Here is a 27,226-nt window from a genome sequence, read left to right on the forward strand (position 1 = left end):
CCTCCTTATGTCCTCTTCACAACTTACCTATCTTTGTGTCATCAGCAAATTTAGCAACCATACCTTCCGTCCCTTCATCCAAGTCATTTACATAAATTGTAAAAAGTTGAGGGCCCAGCACAGATCCCTGTCGTACACCACTTGTTACATCTTGACAACCAGAAAATGACCTATTTATGCCTACTCTCTGTTTCCTGTTAGTTAACCAATCTTACGTTTCTATAGGGCCGTTTAGGACCTCAGGATGTCTCAAAGCACTTCACAACCAATGAACTACTTTTGGAAGAGTAGTCACTGTTGTAATGTAGGAAACATAGTCGCCAATTTGTGCACAGCAAGATACCACAAACCTTCTTAGGCGGTCCCTCGGGATCGAGGATGATTTGCTTCCACTCTGGTTCGATGGGTTCCGAGATGGCTGATAAGCATGATCTACAGACTCTGCCACATGAGGGGCGGGTGGTGCTTGAAGGGTCAGGTAGATGAATCGTTTGGAGGTTTGTGCACTCCCTCCAATGCCTCAGCTTCACCTCCACATGTTCTCGACTAAGTCCCTCAAGGTGTACGTACCTTTCCAAATTAGCTTTCTCCATTTGGGACGGTCACGAGCCAGGGACTCCCACGAGTTGGCAGGGATGTTTGATCTCCTCAGAGATGCTTTGAGGACATCTCTAAAGCATTTCTGCTGTCCTCCTGCGAGGCTTCTGCCGTGACCAAGTTCGGAGTGGAACAGCTGTTTCGGGAGACTGGTATCAGGCATGTGAACGACATGCCCCGCCCAGCGGAGCTGCCTTTGGGTGATTAGTGCCCTGATACTGGGCAGGTTGGCTTGGGAGAGGATGCTGCTGTTGGACCGCCTTTCTCACCACCATATTTGGAGGATCTTGCGGAGGCCCCTCTGGTGGTATTTCTCCAGTGCTTTGAGGTGCCGGCTGTAGGTTGTCCAGGTCTCTGAAGCATAGAGGAGCACAATGATTACTGCTGCCTGGGAAACATGGTCTTAGTCTCAGGTTTGAGATCCTGATCCTCATAAACTCTCTTCCCTAGTCGGCTGAAGGCTGAGCTGGTACATTGGAGGCGATGATGAACCCCGTTGTCTGTGTCTGCCTTCGCCGGGAGGTTCCCACTACAGGGAAAATGGTCCACATTTTCCAAGATCTCGCCCTGATTTTGACAGCAATGTGATAATGACCAGATAATCTGTCTTTCTTTGGTATTGTTTGAGGGATAAAATTTGTCCAAAACACTGCGAGGAATTTCCTTATTCAATTGCGAGGGCAGACGGGACATCAAATTAAACATCTCATCCAAAAGGCAGCCTCTCCAGCGGTGTAGCAAGCCCTCAGTCCCACCCCTCAACATTGCAACACTCCCTCATCACTGTCCTTCCAACAGTGCAGTCCTACCCCTCTGACAGTGCAGTGCTCCCTCAGTGCCATCCCTCAGACAGTGCAGCACTCCCTCAATACTGCCCCTCTGACAGTGCAGCACTCCCTCAGTACTGCCCCTCAGACAGTGCAGCTCTCCCTCAATACTGCCCCTCTGACAGTTCAGCACTCCCTCAGTGCTGCCCCTTAAGCAGTGCAGCACTCTCTCAGTACTGCACTGAAGTGTCAGCCTGGATTACGGAATCAAGTTGCTGGAGTGAGGTTGAATCCATAATCATCTGACTGAGAGGTGAGAGAGCCACCAACTGAGCCACAGCTGATGCTCTAAATGCAATAACTTGGGAGAAATTGTTCTTTTTTGTGTTAGTTGGCAAGCACAGCATCATTGAATAAAAACCTTTACTGCAATATTAATCCAAGAAAACAACCACAGCCCTGAAGTAGCTGAACTGTTGCCTCATTGGTTTCTCTGTCACTCCATTTAATGTTTTTGTGATTATTTTTTCCTCTTCCTCTTCCGGATCCTTTTTGGAGATGGGGAGTGATGGGGCAGGCGTTGCGGGGTGTGGGTGGGGGGTGTTGTGGTTGCTGGGTGGTGGGGACTGGATGAACACCAGTTCCTCACCCTGTGTGCCTCTTCTTCATTTGTCAGCCGAGACAGCAAGTGTCGGCCGGCTATTTGACTGCAGGGTGCATCACATCGTGCCAGGTCTTCTCCTTAAACCGTCGTCTGCATCACGGGGTAGTTGAATAACAAACAGCAGCAGGAAAGCTGGTCTATGTGGAAAGCAACAAATCTTAGGGCATGCGGTGAGACCAGCCTCTGGCAAAGAGCATGTAATGGCAGGTCTATGTTGTTCCTCTCTCTAGATTGCTGCTGTCCCTGTGACAAGGACCTGGGTGGTGGAGATACTGGATTGAGCCACCACCTGACATGCATACACATTAAACCTCTGCCATGGGTAGTGATCAGGAGCTGTAACCTTGGCTAACTTTAGTTCCCTTCTCCCTAGCTCAAGAGATGTTGTTGCCAACTGTATTTTAGGCATGTGTGTGCGATGCTGGCAAAGCATATTTGTTACTCATCCCTAGTTGCCCCAAAGGTATTAAAACTCAACCACATAAAGGAGACATGTTTTCCCAAGTAATCATCACCAGCCACATGTGGCTAATTGGCTTTCTGCTTTGTAAATAATGAGGTGAATACTCGACCCCGTCATTCAGTATATGACCTGAGTCCTCACATTGGCATGGTATTATTCCTGTGAACTTTAACCTTTTTGTGTGTTGGTTGATAAAATGCTAAGATGAAAAGTGGAGTGTGCGAATGTATTCTGATCGCTGGGAGTTTGTTGCTTCCTTGGTGTTTGACTGGTGAGAGATGTTTATTCAGTAAAGATGCATCTGTGAAATAGATTTACCTGTATTGTGTGTAAGAGGTTTTCGACTAAAATTAGTGCATGCGGCTAAAACAGTGTTGCCATAGCAACTCCTGGGGTGAGTCAACAATATTTACTGGGCAACACTGGTGTAGGTCAGAGCAAGCAAGGTTGGAAGTTCATTTCCTGATTGTGGATGTGAACTAGTTGGGTTTTTATTACAACTCAATCATTTTTCATAAAATCATACAACAATACAAAGCAGTATCCAATTAGTCCCACTCCGTGTTATTAGTCCTAATTTATTGAATTTAATTTTAGGGTGGCACAGTGGCGCAGTGGTTAGCACTGTAACCTTGCAGCTCCAGCGACCTGGGTTCAATTCTGGGTACTGCCTATGCGGAGTTTGCAAGTTCTCCCTGTGACTGCGTGGGTTTTCGCCGGGTGCTCCGGTTTCCTCCCACAGCCAAAGACTTGCAGGTTGATAGTTAAATTGGCCATTGTAAATTGCCCCTAGTATAGGTAAGGGAAGGTGGGGATGTGGTATGGGACATGGGATTAGTGTAGGATTAGTATAAATGGGTGGTTGATGGTTGGCACAGACTCCGTGGGCCAAAGGGCCTGTTTCAGTGCTGTATCTCTTTAAAAAAAAATGCTGCTATTGGTAGGATTTGAACTTACAAACACTGGGCTGCTAGTTTGGTTCCTGAACCTACCCTGGAATCTATGGCAGATTCACCGGTTGCTCAAGGAGCATTTGGGATCTCAATACACAGTACCTACAGGCCATTTGACCCAACTAGATGCAGCTGTCTTCCCAGTAGCTACAAGGGTGAGTTCTATCCCGACTGCCTCATGGAGTACAGTAGCGTAATGGATATGTTAATTGTCCAATCATCCAGAGGATTGGACGAAGAATCCACAGAACATGAGTTCATGAAGTTGTCAGATCGTCATAAAAACCCAACTGGTTCACGAATATTCTTTGGGGAGGAAATCTGCCGTCCTTCCCTGGTCTGGGCCTTTATGTGACTCCAGTCCCTAACCAATATGATTGACTGCCCTCTGAAGTGGTCTAGCAAGACACTCAGTCTGTATCAGACCCGCTACCACCTTCCCAGGGCAACTAGAGATGGGGAATAAATGCTGGCCTTGCCAGTGGCGCCCACATCCCGTGAATGAAGTTTAATGAAGCTGATGTCACAGGTCAGAGGGTACATGAGTATTCAAGTGATGAACAGCTGGGTCAACAAAGCAGGTCATTGGATCACACATAGAAGAGTGTTCAAAATAATGAGAGAGTTCTTACACTCTGTTAACTTCTCAAAGTATTGTTTGTACATGAGAAATAATGTATGAAAACATCTAAAGTATCCCAAATAGGAAATGATCTCAACATGCCATCAAGCTAATGATTTGTATAGGGAATTTCACACATATTCACCCTTTTGCAGTGAGTCAGGCACTATTCGAAAACCCATAGTACAGGGGGAGGGAACACAGGGCACATTTCACACTGTGTGTAAAATTAAGGAAAAATTAACTTTTTTTTTAACTAAACTGAGCAGGTTTACAGTGAGTATTTCTTTAATTTTACACCCTGGGATCAGCATGCAGTAGTTGATGGGTAAACATTCTTGTCGATAAGACTTCACCGCATCACAAGATCAATTGAGATTCAAGAAAGAAATTGCATTTCTGTAGTGCCTTTCGCTGCCTCGGGATGTCCCAAAGTATGTTAAAGCCACTTCTGAAGTACAGTCACTGTTGTAATGTAGTAAACGTAGCAGCCAATTTGTGCACAGCAAGGTCCCACAATCAGTAATGTGAGAATGACCTGATAATCTGTGTTCGTAATGTGGATTGAGTGATAAATATTGACCAGGATGACAGGAAGCACTCCCGTGCCCTTCTTCAAATAGTGGCTTGAGGATCTCTTACATCCACCTGAGAGAACAGACAAGGCCTCGGTTTAATATCTCATCCCAAACACGACATGTTTGACAGAGCAGCTCTCCCTCAGTACTGTACTTGGGAGGCTCAGCCTATATTTTCTGCTCATGTCTCGGCAGTGGGAATATAGACCAACGACCTTTTGAATCAGAGGTGAGGTTTCTACCCACTGAGCCATGGCTGACAGCTTTAAGAGTGTCCTTCCTTTATTTCATCATTTCTTTGCAGGATAACAACCCTCCCCGTCTCCACAATCCAACATTCAGTTCTTGGGTTTGTGTCATGGTCCCAATCACCCTTTTACTGTCAGCTGTGACTCACTTGGTACAATTCTTGCTGGAGTCAGAAGGATTCACGTGGATTCACGCATCAAATCAAAGATATGAGCACAAAATCCAGGCTGACACTTCCAGAGTGGTACTGAGGGAGTGCTTCGCTGTCAGAGGGGCAGTACTGAGGGAGTGCTTCGCTGTCAGAGGGGCAGTACTGAGGGAGTGCTTCGCTGTCAGAGGGGCAGTACTGAGGGAGTGCTGCACTGTCAGAGGGGCAGTACTGAGGGAGTGCTTCGCTGTCAGAGGGGCAGTACTGCGGGAGTGCTGCACTGTCAGAGGGGCAGTACTGAGGGAGTGCTTCGCTGTTGGAGGGGCAGTACTGAGGGAGTGCTGCACTGTCAGAGGGGCAGTACTGAGGGAGTGCTGCACTGTCGGAGGGGCAGTACTGAGGGAGTGCTTTACTGTCAGAGGTGCAGTACTGAGGGAGTGCTGCACTCAGAGGGGCAGTACTGAGGGAGTGCTGCACTGTCAAGGGGCAGTACTGAGGGAGCGCTGTACTGTCAGAGGGGCATTACCGAGGGAGCGCTGAGGGAGCGCTGCACTGTCAGAGGTGCAGTACTGAGGGAGTGCTGCACTGTTGGAGGGGCAGTACTGACGGAATTCAGCACTGTCAGAGGGTCAGTACTGAGGGAGTGCTGCACTGTCGGAGGGGCAGTACTGAGTGAGTGCTGCACTGTCGGAGGGGCAGTACTGAGGACAAACTGTATTGTCGGAGGGGCAGTACTGAGGGAGTGCTGTGCTGTCAGAGGGGCAGTACTGAGGGAGTGCTGCACTGTCAGAGGGGCAGTACTGAGGGAGTGCTGTACTGTCAGAGGGGCAGTACTGAGGGAGCGCTGCACTGTCAGAGGGGCAGTACTGAGGGAGTGCTGCACTGTCAGAGGGGCAGTACTGAGGGAGTGCTGCACTGTCGGAGGGGCAGTACTGAGGGAGCGCTGCACTGTCAGAGGGGCAGTACTGAGGGAGTGCTGCACTGTCGGAGGGGCAGTACTGAGGGAGCACTGCACTGTCAGAGGGGCAGTATTGAGGGAGTGCTGCACTGTCAGAGGGGCAGTACTGAGGGAGTGCTGCTGTCTCAGAGGGGCTGTTAAACTGACACCCTGTCTTCCCTCTCAGATGTGCTCCAGTAATCAGCCTGTGTCTCTCAATCTAATTTAACCATGCTACCCTTTCTGTTCATTTGCTAATGCTGACCATTTTTGTTAAGTACCCTTGCGATCTGTTGGTGCTTAAGGTCTGAAACCCAATGTGAGGGCACCAGTCCACACACTTGGAGTATAATCGGGAGCAGCTAGAATTCCCTGCCCTGGAGTCATCCATTTGACCTATCTGACCTGCTGCTGTGTTATCTCTTCAACTGGTGCTCTCTCCTCTAGTTCCATCTCCCAGCCCTTTCCCCATATCCTTTTACATTCCTACTTCTTCTAATTAATGTTCTAATCTCTCTCTCCATAGCATCTTGTGGTAAAACATTCCCAGTTCTTTTAACTCTCTGAGTGAAAACATATCTCTTCATTTTCTTCAGACAATTCTCGGTCTGTGTTCTCTTGCTGCAGATCACCAGCCACTGCAAACAACCTTTCACTTTTTATACCCTCTGAACTTTACACCATTAGAAAAATCTCTGTTAGTTTCCCCTCCTTCTCCTCTGTTCCAGTAAAAAACGCCTCTTCAGAAATGTAACCTCCCAAGCTGGCCCCATTCTTGTGAATCTTCTCTGCTTCCTTTTCATGGCTCTATCTTCCTATAATGGTTGCCTAGAACTAAACACAATATTCCAAACATGACCCCATCAAAGTTTTGTACGAGCTTAGCTTAACTCCTTTTACCATTCCACGCCCGTTATGTGGCTTATTTTAGATTTTCGGTAAGATATGCCGTCACATATACAATGGGCCAAGTGGCCTCTTTCTCTGCCTTAAACTTTCTATCAACTTTCTGTATGTCCTAGTGTTCAATCTCAACACCAATCTGTTAATGAACCCGATGACCCATGTCCCAGAGTTCACTTGGCTAATCGTGAGGTTGCAGGACACCAGAGTCAAATAAAAAACCCTTGCAACCAGGACCTTCTAGAATATACCATGTGATGCCGTCTGATCATCTCACTTGGGATGATGAATCAGACAAAACTTAGATTATTAACCAATATACAAATTAATTAACATTCAGTGGGTAACGGAACATAGGAGCAGGAGGAGGCCATTCAGCCCCTCAAGCTTGTTCTGCTATTCAATTAGATTGGAGTTGATCTGTATGTTAAGTCCGTCCACCCACCTTGGCTCCATAATCCTTTCTTATCCTTGTCAAGGAAACAATCTATTGATCTCAGATCTAAAATTATTAATTGAGCTAAGCATCTACTGCTCTTTTTGGGACAGAGTTCCACACTGCTATCATTCTTTGCATGAAAAAGGGTTTCCTAACTTCTCTGCTGAATGTTCTGGCTCTGACTTTGTCTAAGACTCCCTCACCAGCAGAACAGTTTCTACCCTATCAAATCTTTCAAAATCCCAAACACCTGATATTCCAGGGGGGAAAAACCTCGTTTATGTAATCTCTCCTTATAATCTAACCCTTGGAGCCCTGGTAACATTCTGGAGGATCTGCATTGCACTCCTTTCAATGCCAATATTTCCTTTTTCAGGTACAGTGTCCAGTACTATACCCAGTTACTCCAGATGAGGTCTAACCGGGGCTTTGTATATCTGTAGCAAAACTTCCTCACCTTTGTATTCTAACCCTCTAGATAGCAATAACAACTTGTATTTTATATATTGCATTTAACGTCAGAAGTTTGGTCAAAGAGATGGGTTGTAAGGAGAGTCTTAAAGGAGGAAAGAAAAGTAGAGAGATGGAGAGGTTTAGGGAGGGAATTCCAGAGGTTAGGACCTTGGCAGCTGAAGGCATGACCACCAATTGTGGAGCAATTAAAATTGGGGATGCTGAAGAGGCCAGAATTAGAGGAGCGCAGAGATCTCAAAATGTCAGCCTAGATTTTGTGTTCAAATGTCTGGAGTGGGTTGTGAACCCACAACCTTCAGAGTAAGATTGCTATCGCTGAGGCACCACTACCTTAGTAATTGATAAATTATCCTTCCAGGGAAGACGAGGTACAATACTTTCAAAGAGAAAGTTTATTTGAGGATAAATGAATAATATAAAACTATTGGATGATCTCCCCCATAATAGTGCCTGTCTCCTGATGTAACATGTTCTATTTTCATTCATTTATTTGGTGATTTCCACTTGTAGATATTTTAAAAATAATTGACCTTCTTTCTGCTGTAAGTGTAACTCTATCCCATTATTTTTCTGTCTCCTAACATTTCTCTTATTCTCCATTGTTTCTCTTGCTCAGCCTCTCATGCTATCTGTCAATCTGACCCATGTCTCTCTTTTCATCACATTCTCTTTAGATACTGAGTCACAGTTAGCTACCAATTTCAATTTCGGCAGTCAAGTTTTAGCTGCTAGTTTTACTGCCAATCCAACACTCACAGGCGAAAGGGAGCTTTGTGAATGGGTGTGAAACAGAATTATACTGTCATACTTTTCTTGCTGTTACTTAGCAGCCTCTAACGTGGCAGTATAACTGCTTGCAAATCAGCTTTGTGTTTATGCTGCAGTTGTATGAACACAGAGTCAGGGTCCCACCAGACTGGTGAGAATGTACTGGGGTAAGAGGTCCATTCGGGTATTGTAAACGGGCCACCGTTACAGCGAAGCAGACACCACAACTAATGGTCGGACACCTTAACACGTACCCTTCAGATCAGGGCCAGTATTGTGCTGGTGTCTGCGGATCATGTAAGTTATGTTGAGACCGTTAACCACCTCCTTCTGGAATGTGCCTTTGCAAAGCAGATGTGGAAAGAGATGCAGTGGTTTTTGCTGAGCTTCATTCCGAGCAGTTCTGTAACACAGGAGTCTGTGCTCTACGGGCTGTTCCCAGGGAAGCACACCGAGGTGAACATCAACGCTCTTTGGTCTGCCCGAAACTTACTGGTCTTCCAGCGCAAAGAGTTGTCCACGACCGAGTGTTGTAGACCGTCACGTTCCAAGGTCCAGGATTACATGCTGAGGGACGCACTAAATCTTGGGCCACAAAGGCTCAATGGGGAAAGGCCCCTGTGTAAGGTCCTCCTGCCATAGTACACCATGGGGCTGGAACCCCTATAAAACCCCTTGGGCTGTATGTACCAAAGGCTGTGTAATTCAAATGTACATTGTAAACAAAATGGAATGGCAAGAGTTGTGAGGCACCTCATGTTCTGTATCGAAGGAATTTGATCTCTATTGCACTTCCTGAAATGTCAAATTTGAACTGTTTTGTAATGTATTCTTTTTACAAATTTTTATGAATAAAGTATATTTTTGGAAGAAAAATCATGTAAGTTACATTGCTCTCTGTTTCTGTGTCACTGCCTCTCCTTCTCTCTGTTCCCTTCCTCTTCATACTGGGAGAGTATGAGGAAGGAGAAGATCAAGAGAAGAGAATGAATGAGTCATAGAGTCATTTATGGCACAAAAGGAGGCCATTCAGCCCATCGCGTCCATGCTGGCTCCCCAAAAACAAACCCTCCAGTCCCACTCCCCCAGTCGATCCCAGTAACCTTGTTAGTTTATTTCCTTCAAGTGCAAATCCAAATTCCTTCTGAAATAACTGATTGTTTTTGCTTACACCACATCATGGGCAGCGAGTTCCATGTCATTACCACTCGCTGTGTAAACAAGTTCTTCCTTACATTCCCCCTGCACGAGGGAGGAGAAAACAGAGGTAACAGAAACAGGAAATGGGAGGCCTTCTCCCTATCTCCCCTGCTTTACTCTCTCCTCCCTCCCTTGCTCCCACCTGTCTCTCAACCCTTCTCTCACCTCCCTTCCTTCCTCCCCTCTCTTCCTTCCTCCACTCCCTCCACCCTTCCTCCCCTCCCTCCTCCGCCCCTCTCTCCCTTCCTTCACCCCCTCCCTCCTGCTCCCCTTCTCCCCCTCATCCCCTCCTTCCTTCTCCCCCTCATCCCCTCCTTCCTTCTCCCCTCCCGCCTTCTCCCCCTCCCTCCCCCCTTCTCTCCTGCCCTCTCTCCTTCTCCCCTCCCTCCCTTTCTCTCCCAACCCCCTCTCCCTCTCCATCCCTCCTTCTGCCCCATCCATCCCTCCCTTCTTCTCCCCCTCCCTCACTCCCTCCTTCTGCCCTCCCTCCTTCTCTCTCCCTCCCTCCCTCCATCCTCTTCCTCCTCCCTTCTCCCCTTCTCCTCCTCCTTCCCTCCCCCTCCCTCCTCCTTTCTTCTCCCCCTCCTTCCCTCTCCCTACCTCCTTCCCCCTCCCTCCCTCCTTCTTCACCTTCCTCCCTCCTTCCTTCTCCCCCTCCATCCCTCCTTCTCCCCTTCCTACCTCCCTCCTTCTTCACCTTCCTACCTCCCTCCTTCTCCCCCCTCCTTCTCCCCTTCCTCCCCTCCTCCCCTTCCTCCCTCCCTCCTTCTCCCCTTCCTCCCACCCTCCCCCCTTCCCTCTGTCTCCTCCCTCCCTACCTCCATCCCTCCACCTTTCCCTTTCCCCTCTCCCTCCTTCTCTGCCTTCCTCCCCCAGCCCGCCTCACTCTCTCTATCTCCCCCTCCCTCCCGCCTTCTCCCCTCCCACCCTCCACCTTCTCCCCTTCCTCCCTCCCTCCTTCTCTGCCCTCCTCCCTCCCTCCTTCTCCCTCCTTCCATCTCCCTCTCCCTTCCTCCTTCCCCTCCTTGCATCTCCCCTCACTTCTTCTCCTTCCTTCCCCTCCCTCCATCTCCCCTCCCTTCTTCTCCTTCCTTCCCCTCCCTCCATCTCCCCCTCCTTCTCTCCTCCCACCCTCAACCTCCCCTTCCACCCTCATTCCTTTTCCCCTCCCTCCCCCCTTCTCCCATTCCCTCCCTCCTCCTCCCCTTCCCTCCTCCTCCCACTTCCTCCCCTCTCTCCCTTCCTCCTTCTCCTCTTCCTCCCTCCCACCTTCTCCCCCCTCTCCCTCCTTCTCCCCTCCCTCACTCTCCTTCTCCCCCTCCCTTCTCTCCTCCGTCCCTCCCTCTTTCTCCCCTCCCTCCCACCTTCTCCCCTCCCTCCTTCTCCAAGTTCCTCCCCCCTCCCTCTCACCCTCCTTCCCTCTCCCCCTGGTTCCCCTTCCTTTCCCTCCCTCTCGCTCCCCTCCAGTCCTCAGTCTGGTCTCTGATGTTATTGTCTCTCTCTCTGGGTTCCGGGGTTTCATTCCCACCCCAGTCCCTCCTTCCTGACGCTACCGCTGTCCCTTTAAAGGAGCCGCTTCCGCGGTGGGAGGCGCTCGGAGAGAGACAGAGAGCGGAGTCCGGGGACAGAGAGCCCGGGGAGCCCAGCATGCAGCCTCCCCCCAGGAAGGTGAGCTGGGTCTGGAGCCCGGGGGCAGGGGGTGGGGGTAGCTGAGCTAAATTGTAATAATCCTCTCTTTTCCTCTGCAGGGGCGAGTGAGCCAGGAGGTGAAGCTCAGCTTCTCGGAGCAGTTCTGCAAAGTGCAAAACAAACAGCAGCAAGAGGTAGATGTGCTGGAGGACATCAGGTAAGTGAGTGGCTCTGAGGTCTGGGCTCTCATTCCCTCCCTACCAGGCCTTTAACCTGCGACTGACTCCACAGTGAATGTGTCTGCCTTAAACTCTGATGGGATATTTAGCTCCTGGTCTTTCCCTCTGATTATTCCTAACTTGCTCCTTCCTCAATCTTCCCCATCACTCCCTATTCACTCGACCTCCCTCCTCACTCTTCCCCATCACACTCTCTCTCCTCTCCCCTCACCTGTCCTTCCCTCCCCCCACTCACTTTCCCACTCTTCACTCCCCCTCACACTGTATACCCTCTTTCCATGCCTAGTGTGCCCTGGAAGAGGTGGGTTTAATGAAAGTTTTGGTAATGGGCAGTTTATGAGTGATGGGACAAGATGATTGACATCAGTCTACCATTTACCAATACACCAGTGGTGCATTGGGAGGGGAGGGGAGGGGGGGTGGGGTGAGTGGGGAGGGGAGGGGGGGTGGGGTGAGTGGGGAGGTGACCCCTGTAGGAGATTGGAGTTAAGCGAGGGGTTGTTAGTCAGGGTTAGCGGGTAGAGAGAGAGAGAGACGAGGCCATGGGGAGATTTGAGGATCAGGGTTTTGAAATTGAGGTGTCGAGGAATGAAGATCCGATGGAGGTGGATGGGGAATGACAGGTGGGATTTGGTGCCGGAGGTGGGATTGAAGCGTGTAATAGGAGGGTTGTGATACAGATGTATGTTTGCCTCCATTGTCCCTTGCTGATGTTTTTGTGCAATCTTTGTGGGCGGAAATGGAATGAAATGCAACGCATTGTTGAAATATCAATAGTACGTGTTAAATAAACACACGGAACGACTCATTGAGCTAATGCTGTCTGGAGTTTAGATAAATGAGACCTGACCTCATTGAAATGAAAAAGATTCTGAGAGGCTTGACAGGGTAGACGCTGAGATGCTGTTTTCCCCTGGCTGGAGAATCAGGAATTAAGGGTCATAGCCTCAGGATAAGGGGTCGGCCATTTAGGACTGAGTTGTGGAGAAATCTCGTCACTCAGTAGGTTGTGAATCTTTGGAATTCTCTGCTGCAGATGGATACTTAATTATTGAGTACCTGCAAATTAGGAGCAGAAGGAGGCCACTCGGCCCCTCGAGTCTGCTCCACCATTCAATAAGATCATGGCTGATCTGATTGTAACCTTGACTCCACGTTCTCGCCTACCCCCGATAATCTTTCACCCCCTTGCTTGTCAAGAATCTATCTACCTCTGCCTTAAAACGTATTCAAAGACTCTGCTTCCACCACCTCTTGAGGAAGAAAATTCCAAAGACTCACCACCCTCTGAGAGAAAAAATTTCTCCTCATCTATGTCTTAAATGGGTGACCCCTTATTTTTAAACAGTGACCCCTAGTTCTAGATTCTCCTAAAAGAGGGATCATCCTTTCCACATCCACCCTGTCAAGACCCCTCAGAATCGTATATGTTTCAATCAAGTTGCCTCTTACTCTTCTAAAGTCCAGTGGATACAAGCCTAGCCTGTCCAACCTTTCCTCATAAGACAACCCACCCATTCCAGGTATTAGTCTCGTAAACCTTCTCTGAACTGCTTCCAATGCATTTACATCCTTCCTTAAATAAGGTTCACTTTGGCAGGAAGAATAAAAAAGCAGACTATTACTTAAACGGAGAACGACTGCAGAATTCCGAGGTGCAGAGGGATTTAGGTGTTTTAGTGCATGAGTCACAAAAAGTTAGTATGTAGGTACAGCAAGAAATAAAGAAAGCTAATGGAATGCTATCCTTTATTTTGAGAGGAATTGAATATAAAAGTAAGGATGTTATGCTTCAGTTATGCAGGGCATTGGTGAGACCACATCTCGAATACTGTGAAATTTTGGTCTTATTAGAGGAAGGACATAAATGCGTTGGAGGCGGTTCAGAGGAAGTTTACTTGATTGATATCAGGAATGAGCTGGTTGACTTATGAGGAAAGGTTGGACAGACTGGGCTTGTTTTCACCGGAGTTTAGAAGAGTGAGGGGAGACTTGATTGAAGTTTATAAGATTCTGAACGGTCTTGACAATGTGGATGTGGAAAGGATGTTTCTTCTTGTGGGGGAGTCCAGAACGAGGGGGCACTGTTTTAAAATTAAGGGTCGCCCTTTTACGACAGAGATGAGGAGAAATTTTTTTTCTCAGAGAGTTGTGCGACTTTGGAACTCTTTGCCTCAGAAGGTGGTGGAGGCGGGGACATTGAATATTTTTAAGGCAGGGATAGTTAGATTCTTGTTAGGCAAGGGAATCAAAGGTTATCGGGGGTAGATGGGAGTGTGGAATTCGAAACACAAATAGATCAGTCATGATCTTATTGAAAGGCGGAGCAGGCTTGAGGGGCCGAATGGCTTACTTCTGCTCCTAATTTGTATGTTCATATGAGACCAGTGCTGTACACAGTACTCCAGAGGTGGGCGGCACAGTGGCGCAGCTCCAGCGACCCGGGTTCGATTCTGGGTACTGCCTGTGTGGAGTTTGCAAGTTCTCCCTGTGACCGCGTGGGTTTTCGCCGGGTGCTCCGGTTTCCTCCCACAGCCAAAGACTTGCAGGTTGATAGGTAAATTGGCCATTGTAAATTGCCCCTAGTATTGGTAGGTGGTAGGGGAGGGAATGTGGGGATGTGGTAGGAATATGGGATTAATGTAGGATTAGTATAAATGGGTGGTTGATGGTCGGACACAGACTCGGTGGGCCGAAGGGCCTGTTTCAGTGCTGTATCTCTAAAATAAAATAAAAAAATAAAATGTGGTCTCACCAATGCCCTGTATAGCTGAAGCATAACCTCCCTACTTTTGTATTCAATTCCCCTCACAATAAATGATAGCATTCTATTAATTTTCCAAAGAACTTGCTGTACCTGAGTATATTAAAGACACAGATCTACAGGTTTCGGGAATACTCAGGAAATCAAGGGATATGGGGATAGGGTGCGAAAGTGGAGTTCAAATATAAGATCAGTCATGATTTTATTGAATGGTGAAGCAGGTCTGAGGGGCCAAATGGTCTACTCCTGCTCCTATTTCTTAGGTTATTATGAGACTCCGTGCTTTGTGGTGACCTTCACTGTAAACAGCTGGGGGAGAGTCCAGATCATGTACAGGCCTCTGCTTGTCTCTGCTGTACAGAACTGGTTTGCTCACACCTATTATGCATATGGTGTTGTAAATGGATCAGAATTTGTACATGATGCAACACTGAGAGCTGAGAGAGACGGAGAATATAGTGTTAAATCAGGCCCCGGAGAGCACACTGCTGATTGATACTGAGCCACGCAGGAAGGTTCCTGGGTTTAATCCCTGGGGTCGTTAGTTGATCTGAGCTGGAAGCCCAGTGAGAATCAGAACCTTCAGGGGAAGGGTGGGTGAGGGAGAGGAAAATGTGGAACGCATATTAAAAAGCAACACTGAAAATTAGGGGATAGGATGTTACAGCACAGATAATGGCCATTCAGCCCATCATTCCTGTGTCGACTCTTTGAGAGTGTATCCAATATGCCCCACTCCCCGGCTCTGTCCCCAGAGCCCAGCAACTTGGCCCATTTTAAGTAGAGATCTGTTCCCTCTGTCAGAGTCTATTCTGTGAAAATTATTTATCCGTTTCCCGCCTCCCCTCCCCCTCACTATCTCAGACATCTCATAGAGTGTGTGGTCGGAAATAATGATGGGTCATTGCAAGCTAGGGAGACAGTAACCAGAGTAGGAAAGTTCCACTTGATCCCAAGTTGGTAAAAGGTGTCAAAATTTGAAATGAATGTCTTGTGCTTTTAGTGAGTCGGAGCTTTCTGTTGTTTGCACGGTTACCCGAGAGGCGACCAACTCCTGACCCCAGAAGTTTAGTTGTGAGAACTGTTGACAATGAAGTTTTGATTGTGATTGGCTGTGAGAGTATTTAGAAACTGGAAATGACTTTCATCTGTCGAAAAGCACTGTGATACGAGGGGAATGAAAGCAGAATCCGGGGGCTGATCAGTTTGAGTCAAGATCTGGATAGTTAAACACAACCTCGGGTATAAAGACAAAAAATTGTTGTTTGCAGGCGACAATTTTCAACACCTTTAAATACTTGAGAGGAATAAATATGCAGGGTTATGAGAGAGCAGAGGAGCGGAATGAATTGGACAGCTCATTCAAAGAGCCAGCACAGTCACAACGAGATGAATGGCCTCCTTCTGTGAGACACCCAAGTGAATTGCCAAGGCTCAGAATTCGTAGGAGCATCCGAACAGCTGTATTGTCATACTTATTTACCCACATTTGCTCTATAACCCTTAATATCCTTGCCCAACAAAACTCCTAGTTTTGAAGTTTTCAGTTAATCGCCCGGCCTCAACAGATTTTTGAGGGAGAGAGTTCCAGAGTAGGAGAGAAAGTCACTACACTTCATTGACTGTAAAGCACTTTTGGACATCCCGAAGTTACGAATGGTATTATATAAATGCAAATTTGTTCATGCAGCACTCGCTTTGTATTGCCCCTTATGCAGTGCACCAGAAATGTCAACCTGGATTATGTGCAAATCTCACGTGGGGATTGAACCCACAACCTCCTGATCTAGGGACGAGTGTTGTCCACTGAGCCATGATAGACTTGGGGTGAGCACTGAATCATGTATCAGAGGATGGTTTTGTTGGTCAGGACTCATTGGGTCTTTCCCTGAGGCAGCTAATGCAGTCGCAGCATGGTGAGATGCGGTTCCATGCCCCAATATTCTGCCTGTGGAATCTTGCTGGGTGCAACATTGGCTGCTTTGTTTCCTACATTTCAACAGTTGGCAAAAGTACTTCATTGGCTGTGAACCGCTTTGAGACATCTTGAGGCACTATATAAATGCAAGTTATTTCTGTCTAATCCATCCCCCTTCCCCCCCCGGTTAGGGGATACAAACATTGCAGTTCAGCCTTTGACAATGCGAGAGCACAGTCTTGGAGGGACTGTAGAGTTGTCTTTCAATCTGAGTCAGTTGTCTCTGTTCAATTGTAGTGACAGGACCTCATTTTGATGGGGCTTCCTGTTGGAGTCCCAGTGCTATGTTCTCATCCGTAAGGTATGTGTTAGGAAATTTCTGCTCTACTTAGATAAGGGCCAATCATGGAAAACATTAGACAGACAGTAGCCTGCTAGTAGAATGGAGTGCTGGAGCAGATCCAGAGAGGAGATAGTGCGTCTGATGTAAATTTTGAATGTTCAGGACTAATTTGGATCTCTTGTAAGAAGGAAACTGAATGCAGATCTCCTGAAGACAGTGAGCCTATGATTTTCTGTTGCCTCTGCACTGAATTTTAGCGATTTCTTTTCAATCTTTTGCAGAAAGTCAAGAGATGTAAATAAAACAAGAGTTTGGAAGCCAAGTTATTCCATACTTTGTTTTCCTCTGTGTCTTTGGAATGAGAGTGAGCTAACTGAACCCATTGTAACTAGAGGGTAGGGGGCAGTGTTGGGGTGGGAGGGGGCGGGAGAGACTCTTGAGTTATACTTTGATGGTCGCGCTCTCTCTCTCCCTTTCTCTCTCCCTTTCTCTCTCTCTCCCTTTCTCTCTCTCTCTTGCTGGGTGTAAACTAGACTCTTTTTTTCTGATTCCTCCATCAGTACAAATAAATAAAATTTCTGAAAGTGTGAGATTCTCAGAGGGGTATCCGTACGATGGAATGGGGCTGTGAAATTAAGCTGGACCATTACTAGTGCACAAATACTTTATGCATTTATTTTAAAAATCTATTTTCACAGGCATTTATTCATTTTAAAAAATTCTTTCATAGTATGTGGGTGTCACTGACTAGGCCAGCATTTATTGCCCATCCCTAATTGACCTTGAGAAGGTGGTGGTGAGCTGCCTTCTTGAATCACTTCATCTGTTTTCGGTACACCCACAGTGCTGTTAGGAAGGGAGTTCCAGGTTTTTGACCCAGCGACAGTGAAGGAACGGCGACGAGAGTTCCAAGTCAGGATGGTGTGTGACTTGGAGGGGAATTTTCAGATGGTGGTGTTTCCATGCACCTGCTGCCCTTCGAGGTGGTAGAGGTCGCGGGTTTGGAAGATGCTGTATAAGGAGCCTTGGTGAGTTGCTGCAGTGCATCTTGTAGATGGTACACACTGCTGTCACTGTACGTCAGTGGTGGAGGGAGTGCATGTTGTGGATGGGGTGCCAATCAAGCGGGCTGCTTTGTCCTGGATAGTATTGAGCTTCTTGAGTCTTAGAGCTGCACCCATCCAGGCAAGTGGAGAGTATTCCATCACACTCCTTCCAAATAAAATAAAGTATGTGTGTTTGTGCACCTACTGGTGTTTTGTTTGTACATGTATATTTGCATTTGGATACTACTTTTATAAATAGCACAATTATATGCAACGTTTAACTTTTACTGTAGGTGTTTGTGCACCGCTATTGGTGTTTGTACTACTAGTCATAGAGTCATTTACAGCACAGAAGGAGGCCATTTGGCCCATCGTTTCCATGCCGGCTCTCCACAGAGCACTGTTTGTCTCTACACTATTAGCATATGCACACTAATATTTGCACTTACACACCAATATTTACTTAATTGCATACAAACTGTAAGTGTGCCAATAATGGAAAACTGTTTCCCAGGCAGGGGGGTCGGTAACCAGAGTTCACAGATCAGGAGATCAATTCCCATTGCAGCTCCATTCCTTAGACCTGTCAGAGACATAGAGTGAATAGAGTCACTTCCAGCACAGAAGGAGGACATTCGCCCATCGTGTCCATGCTGGCTCTCAGTGGAACAATCCAGTTCGTCCCAGTCCCCCATTCTATCCCCACAGTCCTGCAAATTTATTTCCCTGAAGTGCCCATCCAATTTCCTTTCGAAATCATTGATTGTCTCTGCTTCTGCAACGCTTGTGGGCAGCGACTTCCACTCGCTGTGTAAAAAAGTTGTTCCTCACATTACCCCTGCGTCTCTTGCCCAAACCCTTCAATTTGTGTCCCCTTGTCCTTGTACCGTCAGTTAATGGAACAGTTTTTCCTTGTCCAACTTATTTAAGCCTATCCTAACCCTGTACACCTCTAATCAAATCTTCCCTCAATCTCCTGGAGAGCAAACACAGCTTTTCCACCCTAACCTTGTAACTAAAATCCCCCATCCCTGGCACCTATCTGGAAAATCTCCTCTGTACCCTCTCAAGGACCCGCATATCCTTCCTGAAGTGCAGTGACCAGAACTGGACGCAATACTCCTAGTTGGGCCCCAACTAGAACTTTATAAAGGTTCAGCATAACTTCCCTGCTTTTGTACTCAATGCCTCTATTTATGAAGCCCAGGATCCCATATGCTTTTCTGACCACTCTAATATGTCCTGCCACCTTCAAAGATTGATGCACATGCATCCCCAGGTCCCTCCGTTCCTCTTTAGAACTGCACCATTATGTCTACATTGCCTCACCCTATCCCTTTTGCCAAAATATTAACCTCACACTTGTCTGTATTAATTTTTCATCTGCCACTTGTCTGCCATTCTGCTAGCCTATCTATGTCCTGTTGCAGACAGTTCGTATCGTCTTCACTGTTGCCCACTCCTCCAAGTTTGGTATCATTGGCTAATTTTGAAATTCTACTCTGTATTCCAAGATCCAAGTCCTCAGACTTGCTGACAATGTGTTAAAACTTGCATTTATATAGTGCCTTTAACATAGTAAAACATCCCAAGGCATTTCACAGGTGCGTTGTCAAAGAAAATTTGACATGGAACAACATAACGCGATATTAAGTCAGGTGACCAAAAGCTTGGTCAAAGAGGTGGGTTTTAAGGAGTATCTTAAAGGAAGGGCTGAGAGGTTTAGGTGAATTCCAGAGCTTGGAGCCTAGGCAACTGAAGGCACAGCCACCAATGGTGGAGTGATTAAAATCAGGGATGCACAAGATGCCAGAATTAGAGGAGTGCAGATATCTTGGGGAGTTGTGGGACTGGAGGAGATTAGAGATAGGGAGGGGCAAAGCTATGGAGGGATTTTAAAACAAGGATGAGATTTTGCTTGACCGGGGAGCCAATGTAGGTCAGTGAGCACAGGGGTGACAGGAGAACAGGACTTGGTGCGAGTTAAGACATGGGCAGCAGAGTTTTGAATGACCTCAAGTTTATGGAGTGTGGAATGTGGGAGACTAGCCAGGAGTGGGTTGTAATAGTTAAGTTTAGAGGTAACAAAGGCATGAATGAGGGTTTCAGCAGCAGATGAGCTGAGGCAGGGTGATGTTATGTCGGTGGAAATAGGTGGTCTTAGTGATGGCATAGATATAAGGTCAGAAGCTCACCTCGGGGTCAAATGTGACACCAAGGTTGCGAACAGACTGGTTTAGTCTCAGACTGTTGCCAGGGAGAAGGATAGAGTTGGTAGCTAGGGAACAGAGTTTGGAGTGGGGACCGAAGACAATGGCTTCAGTCTTCCCAATATAAATAATGTAAATTTCTGCTCATCCAGTACTGGATGTCAGATAAGCAATCTGATAATTCAGCAATGGTGGAGGGGGCCGAGAGAGGTGGTGGTGAGGTAGAGCTGGGTGTCGTCAGTGTACATGTGAAAACTAACGCTGTGCTTTCAGATGATGTCGCCAAGGAGCAACATGTAGATGAGAAATCGGAGGGGGCCAAGGATCGATCCTTGGGGAACCTCAGAGGTAATGGTGGGGGAGCAGGAAGAGAAGCCACTGCAGGTGATTCTCTGGCTATGACTAGATAGAAAAGAATGGAAACAGGTGAGAGCTGCCCCTCCCAGCAGGGTGACAGTGGAGAGGTGTTGGAGGAGGATGGTGTGGCCAACAGTGTCAAACACTGCAGACAGGTCGAGAAGGATGAGGAGGGAAAGTTAACCTTTGTCACAGTTATGTAGGATGTTATTTGTGACTTTGATGAGAGCTGTTTCGGTACTGTGGCAGGGGTGGACACCTGATTGGTGACTTAGTGGGAGACCAGCCTGCATCACAGCTCAGTGAGTTAGGTTGTCCTGTGTCATTTAAGTCTGTATCAGTAACTCAACGAAAGCTCACGATGTAGTCAAGTGTTTGCTGTAACAAAGTTTACCAACTGCTGTTGTATAATGCCACAGATTTATCTTTGATGACTGATGTTTGCTGATCAACTTCCTGGAATCTGAATGAGAGGTCAGACTGAAGAATTGGTGAACTACCAGCAGATTGATCGATAAAATATTGAGCAGAATGCAAAGTGCTCTGTCCATATCTCTTAGCCTTATCATCCATTCTGTGACCAGAAAATGTTAGCAACGTTTTGGTATAAAAAGAAAAAGATACCTACTAGATATCAAAGAAAGACAGACTTGCATTTCTATAGCACCTTTCACAACCTCAGGACCTCTCAAAGTGCTTTACAACCAATGAAATACTTTTTTTTTGAAGTGAAGTGTTACAGACAGATGGTAAGGGGTGTGGGTGGTTCCCATTGTTCACCACCCAACTGTTCACCACCCAACTGTTCACCACCCAACTGTTCACCACCCAACTGACCGGAATCACAATTTGTTTAAAATGAGGAGTTAGCCTGGGAGTAATTTACTTGCCAAATGAACAGACAGTGATAAGTTTTCTTGCAGGTTTAAAACAGAAGATTAACTATTTATTGAACAATATTCACTCCCTGAAATGTTTGCAACACCACTCATGCATGCATTTGCTCTCACATGCACTCACAAGAGAAGATAGATAGATAGAAGGCAAAGAGTAAGAGTTCAAGGCGTGGTAGGTGTTCGTGGTTTATGGTAAACCCGTTGATTCTTCTAAATAGAACAGTCACTTTGAAAGGTGAAGGCCTGGGTTGTTTGTAGTCTGGAATTTGTTGAGGTGTTGTAGATGGAGGTGGCGGTCACTTTCAGTTCTCTGCTGCACCAAGTTGAAGTGTAGAATTTAGCAGCAGGGCTGCTTCTTGTTTAGGCTGGATCTTTCCACAGCCCTTGGCTGGAACTCCTTCTATGCGATTGTTGTGATCTCAACCGCTTCCTGGAGGGTTGCCTTTTAAGGTCAAAATCCATCAAATTAGAGTCTTTGTTGACACATGGTCATCTCCCCTGGTGTGACTACGCAATGGACCAGGATATGGAATCCATGGCCATCCGTTGATGTCTGGATGGGTATAAACCTGTTGTGAGGTGGCTACTTCACACCTTCTTTGTTTCAGAAGAACCCATTCAATTCAGGAATGTCTCTTGACGGTTTCAGAATGGGTGCAGTCGACACCTCTTGGACTGGAATGTATCCTTTTGTTCTTTCAAGACAGTTTGAATATACAGGCCACGTCATCTGACCTTTTGTGGCCAACTTGCAGCACATTGTCCACCTTTTTTTAAAGGAAAAGTCAATTTTAAAGATTCCACATTGAATAAAGTTCGTATCTTAAAAGTAGGAATATGGTATGTCTTTACTGGCCATAACAGTAGTCACTGTTGTAATGTAAGAAACATGGCAGCCAACTTGCACACAGCAAGCTCCCACAAACAGCAATGTGATAAATTACCACATAATCTCTTTTGGTGATATTGGTTGAGGGGTAAATGTTCTCCCCAGAAGATAGGGGAGAACTCCCCTGCTCTTCTTCGAATAATGCCATGGGATCTTTTACATCCACCTGAGAGGGCAGAGGGGGCTTCGGTTCAATGCCTCATCTGAAAGATGGCCCCCTCGGACAGCGCAGTGCTGCCCCTTGGACAGTACAACACTCCTCGGGTACTGCCCCTCTGACAGTCCTGCACTCTCTTGGTACTGCATTGGAGTGTTGGCCTGGATTTTATGTTGAGGTCTCTGGAGTGGGATTTGAACCCATGAACAATGTAAAAGGTATACACTCTGGGCTTGTGAGACGTGACACCTGGCACTGAGAATTGATCCATGGGAGCACAGCTTGAAAGTCAAAGTGTTCCCTCTCCCTGAGTATAACCCACTCCTTCCCCATTCTGTCCAACTGTTTCTTCCCCTGCCTCCACCCCAGAAAAGAATTGGCCAAAAACTTCAGTCCAGCCCATTGGTATGAGGACCCCGCACCACGCCCCCCCCCACCCCCCCGCCCCCCAATTTTCACTCTAAGATGTGTACATGCATGGCTGTGCAACAACCTGTAATGTACCAAACAGGGCAATTAGCAGGATGTGGGACAATAAAGAAAAATTAGAGGGCACATTCTGGTTGGAAGTGCAGGAGAGGGGCAAAGACCCCTCCCCTTCGTCTCCCATGAACATTCAGGAGCAGGTAACACCAGGCAAGGCAATAGCAAAGCTCGCCCTGTAGCCAGACACTAACACCAACTCATCTCCATTGGTCAGTCTGGGCATGAAGACTTTCCCTTTCTCCTTCAACTTGGCTGGCAAGGCCATCATTTATTGCCCATCCTTAGTCGTTCCTTACAAAGGTAGTGGTGAACTGTCTTCTTGAACTGCTGCAGTCCATGTGGTGAAGGTGCTCCCGCAGTGCCGTTAGGGAGAGAGTTCCTGGATTCCCACTCAGCGACAATGAAGGAACAGCCATGATGTGACGAAGTCGGAATGGTGGGTGCGCGTGACTCGAAGGGGAGAGGGGTGTTGTTCGCTGTGGAGCTGTAATTTCCTGTAACACCAACCCAGTGACTGCTGCTGGCTCCTGCCTTATCCTGATCATCAAGAATCTGTGGTGAATCGTGATATCGGATCCTCGAGCATTCACAAAAATATAGCTCCTGTCTGTCCATGAAAGTAAAAGATTAAATGCTCATTAAGTTTTTAGTTAACTTTAAGTTGTAGCTTCACAAGTGACAGGGTTGTTAAATAGTGTGGAGAAAATTGATGTTGGTTTGGAGGAGGACAGAGAGCTCACCTCAGGACTTATCCACATTGACACATCTCAGTGCAAGGCAGAGAGTAGGAGACATTCACTACTTCAAGAAATAAACATTGTCAGGTCAGCCATGGCTAACTGGGTCTCTCTCTCTCTCTCTCTCAGTACTGCCTCTGCAACAGTGTCAGCCTAAATTCTGGGCTCGACTCCTAGACTTTAAGGGATTGGTGCTCTTTTGTTGAAATTGTAGCCTGAGCTTCACCTCTCTGACATCACTCTGTTTTTATATTTTTGTTTCAGGTCGTTTAGTAAACAAAGAGCTACAATTGAGAAGGAATATGGTCAGGTAAGGAGATGTAATGCTTGACTAAACCAACAAAGCTCACGAGAGGCATGTGAATTCAGAAGAGATTTACATTTTAAAAAAAAACAACATTTTTGGAACAGAAATGATCAGTTCTGAAAAGCCTGCCTCTTATTTTATAATAAATCAACACCCCAGCACTCGACTTCCTCACCCTCTCCTCATATCCCTCAAGCTCTTCTGGAAACGCATGTTATTGCCCCTCTACCTCATTTCCATTGGCCACTTCAATATGCCTCTTTGGTAGCTTGTTCCATTCTTGATTCTAACTCCCTCATTGTTAATTTATGTCTTGAGGGTTTTGAAAACACTCCTTCACACAAAGGGTGGTGGGAGTGTGAAACTCTCCCACACAAAAAGCCATGGATGCTAGTTCAATTAAGAATTTTAAATCCAAAATCATTGGATCTTTGCAAGCCAAGGCTATTAAGAGATAAGGTTAGCACCGCAGCCTCACAGATCCAGGGGCCCGGGTTCGATTCTGGGTACTGCCGATGTGGAGTTTGCAAGTTCTCCCTGTGACCGCGTGGGTTTTCTCCAGGTGCTCCGGTTTCCTCCCACAGCCAAAGACTTGCAGGTGGATAGGTAAATTGGCTGTTGTAAATTGCCCCTAGTGTAGGTAGGTGGTAGGGAATATGGGATTACTGTAGGGTTAGTATAAATGGGTGGTTGTTGGTCGGCACAGACTCGGTGGGCCAAAGGGCCTGTTTCAGTGCTGTATCTCTAAATAAATAAAATAAAATAAAATATGTAGCTAAATTGGACAGATGGAGTTGGGATACAGACCAGCCATGATCTTATTGACTGGCACAACTGGCTCGAGGGGCTGAATGGCCCCCTCCTGTTTCTATGCTCCTTTCACTGGAGAGAACTGTTTACACGGTGCATGGACATCAGTTCATAACCCGTGTGATCATTCTTAGTCACAAAGTGCATTTGCAAGAGGTTTGACCACAGATTTGGATCTCAGCCAAGCCCATTTTCATCCTCTTGATGCCCACAGAACGTCCTGGGCAGAACCTCTAGCTGATTCCGCATGCAGCCTCCTGCTGCTCCACCACTGATACCAACAGACTCTGCTCAGCCTGGTTATTGAACCTGCTGTTATTCTGTTGCATGTGGTTCAGCCTGCGCAGTAGGGAAACTGGAGTCGGAGCTCTTATGGGAGGCACTTTCTCTTCCAGCTCTATGTTCTGTAACCGTAACCTCATGCACTGCAATGCAGACTATTATACTCTCTCGCAGTGTCTAATTGCCCATGTGACCGCTCTCGGTCTCTCGTGCTTGCTTTCTCGTTCGCTCTCGATCTCTTGCTGGGTCTTGTGTTTGCTGCTTTGGTTTAAATGAGGTTTCCTACTCTCCCTTAAACCCAACTCTTAACCAGAATTTTAACAGTTTTAGATGCACTTGGGGAGATTCTAGATGAGTTCAAATAGAAACTAGCAGTGGGAACAAATGACTTTTCCTTTCTTTGAAATGAGTTGCAGAATTTGTTTCCTAAAATCTGTGCTGTGATGAGAATTTATTTTAGGTGACGGATTTGAGAGTTTATCAGAGCAGGTGATCTTACTGAGCTAGTTCATGCGGCTCCTTATTTTGTATCATAGAATATTCCAGCACAGGAGATCATTCGGCCCATCATGTCTGGGCTGGCTCTTTGAAAGAGCTGTCCAATTAGTCCCACTCCTCCGCTTTTTCATGGTAGACCTGTAAATGTTTTTAAAGTATTTTTCCAATTCCCTTTTTCAAGTTACTATTGAATCTGCTTCCAGTGCCCTTTTAGGCAGCGCATTCCAGATCACAGCAACTCACTGCATAAAAAAAATTAATCTTCCCTCATTTTCTTTTACCAATTATCTTAAATCAGTGTCCTCTGGTTACTGACCCTTAGACCACTGGAAATGGTTTCTCCTCATTTACTCTATCAAAACCCTTCATAATTTTTAACACTTCTATTAAATCTCCCCTTAACCCTCTCTGCTCTAAGGAGAACTCCAGTCCTGTCCACAGAACTGAAGTCTCTCATCCTGGTACCATTGTCTACAATCTGACTTGGAACATAAGATCAAAGTAGGCCATTCAGATATAGAAATTTGGACAGGAGAAGGATTCGGAGTGAGGAAGGAGATGGGAATAGGGTTCAGAGTAAGGTAGAGACAGGACATGTGACTCCAGAGCCACAGCAATGTGGTTGACTCTTAACTTCCCTCTGAAATGGACCAGTGAACCACTCAGTGGACAAGGGCAATTAGGGATCAACGACAAATGCTGGCCTTACCAGCGACAACTCTCATCCCATGAGCGAATTTTTAAAAACCCTCCTAGATATCTGACCTCTTGTGCATCCCTGATTTTAATCGCTTCACCATTGGTGGCCACATCTTCAGTTGCCTGGGCTCCAAGCTTACGGGAGATGATGATAATGTCACTGACTTAGTAAACCAGAGGCCTCGGCTAATGCTCTGGGGATACGGGTTCACATCCCACCAGGTCAGCTGATGAAATTTAAATGCAATTAATAAATTTAATTAATTCCTTTCCTGACAGCACTCTGGGTATACCTACACCAGATGGACCACAGCAGCTCATCACAATCTTCTCAAGGGTAATTAGGGATGGAGGTTCAGAGTGGGGGAAGGAACAAGTGAGGGGGTTTGAAGTGAGGGAGGTGAAAGGAAAGGGGTTTGGCATGGGGAGAGGAAACAAATTTGGGATGGGGGAGAGACAGGAAGGGGTTTGGGAGTGAAGTAGGGGACATGGGACGGCCTTAGCAGGCTGGGAAGGGGCGGTTTTCCTGCCTCTTGTGATTGCTGCACCATTTGTTCCCGGTTTTTGCCCTGAAATGAGCAGTCGGAGTTTCATTCTCAGGAATCTTGGTTCGAGAGATCTGTAGAATGGACTTGGCTTCGTTCTTAATGTGAAGTCAGTTCATTTGACCCTCTGTTTCTCCTCTTATCCAGTAATGGCACACTGATGTACACCTGGAACTCTGCCACAATCATCTATTAAATTATGGGCGCTCTCTGAGTTATATGGAATCTAAATGGAATTTCCTGCTGTTTGAGGAAGGCAAAAGGCAGCTTTGGATCATTAACCAGTGACCACAGTGGAAAATTTGTGTGTTCTTGTGGTGTATTTCTATTCTCAGGACATGGGTGTCATTACACAAGCTGCATTTCATAAAGTGTCTCTCCATCACATTCGCAAACATCCAATAAGTTTTGTAGATCTTGAGTACTGGTGACGTAACCTCTTCATTCACTCGTGCTGCCCAGTCTAAAGGAAGTTGTTGAGTAATCAGACCTTTGATTCTGTCCCTTGGCAATAGGCCAGAAACAGCAAGCTCTCAGTGCCTCCCTCAACAGTCCCAAAATCTATCCATTCATAACCCTGTGTCAGTAATTAGCAATAATGCCATAAGCAGTCTAAAATTATAAAGGGGCAGATATGAAGATGATGTTTGTA

The 27,226-nt window shown here is 46.7% G+C and overlaps 1 protein-coding gene across 2 annotated transcripts in view; it reads left to right on the forward strand.

Annotated features, from left to right (window-relative positions):
• Nucleotides 1–11,171: 11,171 nt before the first annotated feature.
• The window catches only part of LOC137376035 (F-BAR and double SH3 domains protein 2-like), a 55,959-nt gene continuing 39,904 nt past the window's right edge, over nt 11,172–27,226 (forward strand). For both annotated transcript variants that reach the window (XM_068044002.1, XM_068044003.1), the window contains exons 1-3: nt 11,172–11,430; nt 11,511–11,608; nt 23,698–23,743. In XM_068044002.1, coding sequence (XP_067900103.1) covers nt 11,248–11,430; nt 11,511–11,608; nt 23,698–23,743 — 327 coding nt within the window. In that variant the 5' untranslated portion in view covers nt 11,172–11,247. The remainder of the gene's footprint in view (nt 11,431–11,510; nt 11,609–23,697; nt 23,744–27,226) is intronic.

The sequence above is a fragment of the Heterodontus francisci genome, chromosome 12 (genome assembly GCF_036365525.1).
Source record: "Heterodontus francisci isolate sHetFra1 chromosome 12, sHetFra1.hap1, whole genome shotgun sequence".
NCBI classification, from domain to species: Eukaryota; Metazoa; Chordata; class Chondrichthyes; order Heterodontiformes; family Heterodontidae; genus Heterodontus; species Heterodontus francisci.